Below are 8105 nucleotides of genomic sequence, written 5' to 3'. Positions count from 1 at the left end.
ATATGGATATACTACATTTTGTTTATTCCTAAGTTGCTGGACATTTGGGTTTTTACTTCCGGGCTACTATGAATAATGCTCCTATGAACATTTGCATACAAGTTTTTGTGTGGGAGTATGTTTTCAGTTCTCTTGTGTACATACCTAGGAGTGGAATTACTAGGTCATTTGGCAACTCTATGTTTTTTGAGGAAGTGCCAGTTTTCCAAAGCAGCTGTGCTATTTTACATTCCCATGAGGAATGAATGAGGGTTCCAATTTCTCTACAACTTTGCCAACACTTCTTATTGTCTACCTTTTTTATTACATCCATCCTTATGTGTATAAAGTGGCTTCTCATCATGGTTTTGATTTGCATTTCCTTGATGGCTAATGATGTTGAGAATCTTTTCATGTGCATATTGGTTATATCTTTTTTTGGAGAAATGTCTATTCAAATCTTTTGCCCATTTTTAATTGGGTTATTTGTCTATTATTGAATTTTAAGAGTTGTAGACAATAAATTCTTTAAAAAATGAGGGACTTGCTTTACCAGGTATAAAGTAGCATTTAATAAAGCTACTATAATTTTAAAAGTACAGTAATCCTCATTATTCACATTTTTATCTATGAATTCACTTACTTCCCCAGGTTTATTTGTAACCTCCAAAGCAATACTCCCAGTGCCTGCAAAGTCATACACAGATGTGCAGAGCAACAAATCTCAGCTGAGGTGGAACTAGGTCACACTTTGCCTTTTTTTTTCACCTCTCATACTATAAACGAGTGTCCTTTTCATTGTCTACTTAGTGCCGCATTTTCTGCATTTTTGTTGGTGATTTTGCTATTTAAAATGGCCCCTAAGGGAGGCTCTGTCTGTGTGAGGACCAAGGGATATAGGAGAACTGTTAGCATTTTCTGTTCAATTTTGCTATGAATCTAAAACTGCTCTAAAAAATAATTTGTAATAATAATTTTTTAAATGGCCCCCAAGCACAGAGCTAAAGTACTACCTAGTGTCCTTCAGTACAAGAAGGGTGTGATGTGCCTTACAGAGAAAAAACATGTGTTAGATAAACTTTATTCATGCATGAGTTACAGTGCTGGTGACTGAGTTCAATGTTAATGAATCAATAATATATAATAAATAAGGTGTCTTTAAACAAAAACATACATAAAACAAGGTCATGTATTGATCAGTGGTTGATAATGTGGCCAGAAGCTCTCAGGAATCTAACTCTGTATTTCCCCTATGGCAGGGTTGCAGAATAGTACCGGTTTGTGGCCTGTTAGAAACCAGGCTGCACAACAGGTGAGCAGTGAGCAAGAGAAGTTTCATCTGTATTTGCAGCTGCTCCCCAGCACTAGCATCACCACCTTAGCTCTACCTCAGATCATCAGGCCTTGGATTCTCATAGGAACACCGGTTCCCTGGTGCCAAAAAGGTTGGGGACCGCTGCCCTAGGGGCAATGAGTCAGTATTCACTAAGGCAGTGTCTGCAGGCACTTTACAGAACATAACTACAGCAAATAATGAGAACTAACTGCATGTTCTTATAAAAGAACAGACGGAAAGCTTAATAAAGAATGTGGCAATGGATCCAGAATGTGTGTGTGTATGTGTGTGTGTCTGTGTACATATATATTTAACTCATGATAACGGTTCATCTTATTTCACTGAAAAAAGGATGGATTCAGTAAATGATATTGGGACAAATGGCTATTTGGAAGAAAATAAAACTTAATCCCCACATTTCACTATACACTGAAATAACTCTAGATAAATTAAAGATATAATTTATAATGAATAAAACAAAATTTTAAAAATAGAGAAAAATATAATTTTTATAATTTTGGGAGCAAAAAAGCCTTCTTAAGCAAGACACAAACCAAGATAAAGAAAAGCCATAAAGAAAAAAATGGAATATGTGGTGACAGAAGAATCTAACTATGGGGGTAAACACACAATGCAATATGTATATGTCTTATTGTTAAATTACTGGATTTCATAAACCAATGTCGCCAAAAATTAATTAATTTTAAAAAATGGACAGATTCAACCAGTATTTGCATATAAGAGGCAAAGAATATCTCGAATACATAATGAACTCCTATTTGATATAAATTTTAATGGGCAAAGAATATGAACAAGTAATCCACAGAAAAATAATAAATATAAATGGCCTATAAAACACATGAAAAGACATCCAACACCACTAACAATGAGATACCATTCTTTGGTTTTCTAACTGGCAGAACAATGACAATATCCCGTGTTGATGATCAACATATGCAAGTTTATGAAGACAATTTGGTAGTATTTATTAAAATTTAAAATGTGCCTGCCCTTTGACCCAGTTATTCTACTTCCAAGAATCTATCTTACAGAAATAATAGTATATGTATATAAAGATATGTATATATGAATGTCCTAGGTCTAGGAGCATTTTTTTATAATAGCAAAAAAAAAAGAAATCTAGAAACTGTTCAATTATGGAACAGTCCCAGAATGGTATATGAAATTCTGAAAAATGTGTATCCTGGGCTGAATAGAGGTGTCCCTCCCAAATTCATGTCCTTCTGGAACCTCAGAATATGACCATATTTGGAAATAGAGTAAAAAAGATAGGGAAGAAAGGCACAAAGCTAAGAGCAGGGAGACTGTTTTAGTCACTGCTTTTAGAATAGTGCCTGGCATACAGTAGGGTCTCAATACACATTCGATGAATGAATGAGCAAACAAAGGAAACCTTGACTTTTCAGTAGGGTTAAGTCCAAGGGAAGAAAAATCAAATGAGTAGTCTGCACATGGAAAACCATCAAAATAGAGATTAAATAAATATAACTTCATGATTTCTTATATTAGATTTCTTATATTATGAATGTACTCAAGAAAAGCCTGCAAAGCCCATGACAAAGTTTCTGTGACTTTTACTGGTGCATGCTCAGTATTTAATCAGGCTACTCTCCAGCAGCTCATTTTTCTTAGCACCTCTTCTAGCATCCTGGGCATGAGCAGGGGTGAAGTCTTGATGGTGAAGGCATCCTTGGCCAGGTTCCCTGCATGAGTGCCAGCATGCCCAAAGCCATTTTCATACACGGTAGGGATGGAAGGAATCCAAAAAATCATTTTGCCAATAGCCTTGCCTTCAGAAAGCAATGTATTTGAACCATTCCAAACTACAGAGTCCATCTAGTTTTATGAGTTTTCCTTGTATAAAAATGTCTCTAAATGTGAGGCTTTAGTCAATCCCTTGCACATCAGTTTCTTCATCTTAGAAAATAACATAAAAATGGTAACTATGTTATGTGACTGTTGTGAAGACAGAAAATACATGGCACAGTGCCTGGTATATGGTAAGTGCTTGACAAAGCTGTTATCACCTCAAGGAATGCCTCACTCATTTGAAAATAAAAGAGTAAGGCATTGTCTGAGGTCCGAGCATGTCCTCTTTAGGTATTGGCCTGGACTCCATGTCTGATTATGTCCTCAGTTCTCAGTCAATGAATGATCTGCTATTCCTAAAAATCTATGACGTTCCTAGATCCACTTCAACCTTCCCTTGAAAGTTCGCAGACATATAAAGTTCCAATTATGCAGTACAGAAGTGTATCTTCTCATTATACGTGAGAACTGTCCCAGGCCTCCTCAGTATAAATAGGTGTTATAGTTAAAAATTATTAATGTCCAAAGTAAACAAAATAATTGAGCCTAATATGCTGGAATCTGGATTGGTTGAGGGCAGAGACAGCAGGCATTAAGTGTGGTATAATGGAAAGAATAATAGACTAGAATTAAGAAACTTAAGGTTCAAGCACTAGTTTGCCACCTTTAGTTGGGTAAGCAACTTACTTTACCTCTCCTGTCCTCAAAGTCCTCTTTATAAACGGGGGTATGTACTAGAACAGTTCTTTTTTAAAAACTTTTTTTTTTTTTTTAAGCACTAAGACTCAATGATTCATGGAAGGGTGAAAGCCAAGAGGATGGATGCTAGCAAGGTCAAAGTGGACATAAAAGTATGAGGCTGGGGGGAAAAAGAACTTAGAATATTAATGTGAAGGGAAAACTATGGGTTAATAAATGAAAGGATTAAGTCAAACATTACCTATAATGGTGCAGACAAGGAGGATGAGCTGGGCTGACTGCCTAGAAAAAGACTAGTTCAGGAAAATTCTAAAAGACCAATAGGTTGGAGAACTGTTTATCTTTAGACTTGCACTACCAGCTGGGAAGAACCTTGTTTCTTCAGGGACTAGGGAGCTGAAGAGAGAAAGCATCTGGTGATCTGAGAGAGAGGGTGTGTGGAACTCCCAAATCAATCTTAACTCTAGACTCTTCAGGTGCTGTGTAGTTACAAACTACTCACACAGGAGGTTAAGAGCTCAAACTCTGAAGATGGGCCGCCTGGGTTCAAACCATGGTTCCATTACTTACTAGACTTGGGACCTTGGGTAAATGATCTAATCTCATTACACCTTAGTGTCTTCACCTGTAAAATAGGTGTAACACACAACCTACCTCACAGGGTAAAGATTAAATGAGCTAGTGTATGGCAAGTCCTTTGGACAGGGCCTGGCATCTGATAAGTACTAAATAAGAGTCAGCTTATTTATTTTCTGCTGCAGGAAGAAATGTTTACATGACTCCCTACAGAATCATTTCATTCTCAAGAGGATTTAGGGGCAGGGTTTCCTGCCCAAGGCTGAAACCTAGAAAAAGAACCCCGCTTCTGTTGCCTTTTGTTCCCAGGGTGGAGTCAAGAGGAAAAACTATTAGTCGGAAGGAAACCTATCACCACAGGTGGTGGTGCCTCTGGTATATCACCCCTGCTCCCATTGCCCTCCACATTCCTACGGCACCACTGCAAGAAGTGTCAGATGACTCCAGGGAACACCAGACAGACCAGCCCTTAAGGAAACAATACTCCAGGGCTTTCCTTTGGGGAGCGGAATGTAGTGCTAAGTAATCCAAGGAAAAGGTAGTTGTTTTTTTGGTACCATGACATCAGGAATGATAATTCAAATTTTTTTACTCTTCTGGCTCTTTTACAGGCCCAGCAGTTCTCACTTCTTATATTTAACTGTCCTCAGTATATTTCTATTTACCTCTTATATTATGATGCAGTCTTAAATTTCTTTTCAAATGCAATGCAAAATGCTGTTAGCTCTACATGTCTACAGCTTCCCAGAGTCATCACACACAGGAAAATATAGTGTATCAATATGCAAATTACAAATAAAAGCAGCACTTCAATAGAATCAACGATATTTATGAGATAAAACCACACCCTTCCAATGTTCTTTTTTTATAACTGAGCTCTGAGGACCCATTTTATTTCCATCGCAAGGCAAAATACTCATTTGAAGTTGACCAAAAAATCAGGTCTGTTGATGAGACTCTAAAGTTTCTTGAATTTTCAAACTCCAGTTTAGGAAGTGAGCCAATCATTGTCCACTGACTATTCTTAACTCAACAGTCTGTGAAGATTTACTTTATAAGACAAGGGAAAAAGAAACTGCCATCAACCTGGTCCACTGACTTTCTCTAATGTGCTAAAGGGCAGAAGATGCTTCATGGAGGCAATGAGGGGAAGGCAGGAAAGGAGACTGGTGCGGCCGAGGAAGCAGCACAGGCTGGCCTGACTGACAAGCTTCCCTGGCTCCTTCCCCCACATGCTCTGGACTTTCCTGATAGGAGCTGGAAACTTCATTTTTTTTTTTTTTAGCTTTAATGACATTTCTAAAACAACCTTCCCAATAAATAAAGGAAGCTATATTTGAAATTAAAAACTCTAAATATATGAGCTAATTAAAAAAAAAAAAAACACTCATGAGGTTGAGTTTATGATGATCCCTCCGATTTTGATATAATTTTGGAAAACTTTCCATGATTTCCTCAAGTGTGCAACAAAAACTTTCAAAGGAGACCCAATTCAAATGATGGCTTTTTGTAACTGATTAGGTCTTGCCTTAAAGAATGGCATTATAATTATAAAGCTTAGCTTCAATTAGTAAATTTTTCTGAAAACAATGCTGAAGAGAAAACATACTTCCTAAACAGTTATACTGGGTCCTAAAGGTTTCAGAACAGTTATACAAAAAGTTCTGTTATCCATTTGTGATACTAATTTACATATTCCTTCATATGGGCATATAAGATTAACACCACCAAAAAAACTAAAATCCCCAAATATCCCTCTATTCTTTCTCAAAAAGTAAACTGCAAGTTTTACCACAGCTTCCACTATTCTCAAAAGAAACTCTTCAAATGTCTGTCAGGCTAGGAATTCCTATGCTGCCACTGATGCTGTGACCAAATTTAAATGTTTCAGAAGTTAAACTTATTGGCAAAATTATGCATTTAGAAGCACTAAATAAGTGCACTATGACACAGAGAGAAAAGACTAAATTGAAAGCAAGATATACCTAGACAAAAAACTTAGCCAACAGGGATCTGATTAAAAGCAAGCTGGACCCAGATGCTTTCAAAAAACTGACAGCTATTTATGCAAATATCTATTGTGGACAGGGATCACAGGAGAGAAAAAGGTAGAAAAGATACATTCAAATCCTTCCTATAAACAAAAACACTCATTACCACGCGTGTTTGGAATCAGGGGATTTGAATTTGACTGTACCAGATGTGTTTCTCAGGCAAATTTCTTAATCCCTCTGAGCCTTAGTTTCTCAATCTGCAACATGAGGATAATAAAACCTATCCCACGGTTTTAGTAGGGATTGAATTAAATGAGACAATATAGGAAAAGTCTCTCTCATCAGACGTCAATAAATGTTATTCCCTTTCAGATCAAGAAAGTTGTTATCTCTTAAGTAGTAAATGCAGCGTTCTACCTGGAAAGGATCTGTCTTCATCACCCCCATGCAGAGGAACTCCCTTATTTTCTGGCATATACTTCTTGGTAATGGGCAAGGACATCAGCCGGATGTGATATATGAGTGAGCGCCAGGTGTGAGCTCCAGAAAGCACTGGTTCAGGTGGTAAAGGGCTAAAAGGTTGAATCACAAAGTAGGCAGTGAGCAAGATTAATCCCAGGGTTGCAAGGACCTACGAGGGAATAGGAAAAGCATTAATAATTGAACCAGGGGGGAAAAAAACCTTCAATGCCAAGAAAATAACAGGCTTCTTCTACTATTTCCAATGTGCTTTAAGAACTAATCCATTTTCATAAACAAGCCATTTACATTTACTTCTGAAAGCATTTAAAGTTCGAGAATTATGAGGACTATAAAGCATACCACGCTTCTATGATGTGACCAGGGGATATGTCTGTCCACCATTCAAAACTACACACGAGTACAGTTTAAATATAAAGACACAGATTTTATCTAGGACATTTAACAAAAATCAAATTTCCTAGTAACACATGGTAACAAGGCCAATTTATTCACAGAAAAACCAACGTTCAATGGCGGAATCAGTCAACAGTTGTATATGAAGAGAAATATAAAGAGTCTGGGCTCCATCTAAGTTTTTCCAAGTCAGAACACAATTTTACCTTATACACAGCTATAAGGAGAGGATACTGGGGTGGCCTCCTCTGAGGTTCATTCTTTTCCAGCAACTGTCTGATAAATTTTTCAATTGCCTTCTCTGACATGCCACATTGGTGGCCTGTCTGTCTCACCAAATCAACAGTTTCTGAAAGTTTGTCATAAATGCTGAGCTCATTGGCAGCAAGATCCATGTCTTCCAATGCAAAATCCCTGAGAGAGAGAATAAACGTAAAAAGAAAGATGGTTTTTTTAAAAGTACTTTCTCCTCATAGCTATTTGCTTTAAAACAGTGCTTCTTGACCATCTGTGGGGAAGAACCAGTTTTGTTTTTCCCAATCCATTGTAGGCCAATACTTTTGTAAAACACAGTGAATATGTCGAGACAATGTCAAACTTGCTACACAAGTTTTAAGTGTGACTTAACTGTAAACTAGTAACGAACAGTTTACAGACCAGCACTGGTTTCCAACCACTTTGAGGAACACTGGTCTAGAGCACAATAAATCCCTAATGGGACTCTGAAACACTAGTGTCATCCAAAATGATTTCTGAAACCAATCACAAAAAATCTGCTACTGGTAATTTACTAAATCAAAAGAAATGGAATATGG

The 8105-nt window shown here is 37.2% G+C and overlaps 1 protein-coding gene across 6 annotated transcripts in view; it reads right to left on the bottom strand.

Annotated features, from left to right (window-relative positions):
- Window positions 1–8105, bottom strand: part of CUNH6orf89 (chromosome unknown C6orf89 homolog) — a 34222-nt gene that overhangs the window by 16439 nt on the left and 9678 nt on the right. For all 6 annotated transcript variants that reach the window (XR_002779086.1, XM_011354541.2, XM_023527538.1 and 3 more), the window contains 2 exons: window positions 7497–7704; window positions 6832–7045 (listed from right to left, as the gene is read on the bottom strand). Coding sequence is in view for 5 of the 6 variants with exons in the window: in XM_023527538.1 (XP_023383306.1) it covers window positions 6832–7045; window positions 7497–7704 (422 nt within the window). In the remaining variant the exon portion in view is untranslated. The remainder of the gene's footprint in view (window positions 1–6831; window positions 7046–7496; window positions 7705–8105) is intronic.

The sequence above is a fragment of the Pteropus vampyrus genome, unplaced genomic scaffold (genome assembly GCF_000151845.1).
Source record: "Pteropus vampyrus isolate Shadow unplaced genomic scaffold, Pvam_2.0 Scaffold18, whole genome shotgun sequence".
In the NCBI taxonomy this organism is placed as follows: domain Eukaryota; kingdom Metazoa; phylum Chordata; class Mammalia; order Chiroptera; family Pteropodidae; genus Pteropus; species Pteropus vampyrus.
Note: the sequence above shows the minus strand (reverse complement) of the source record. Positions and strands in the feature narration are given on the sequence as shown.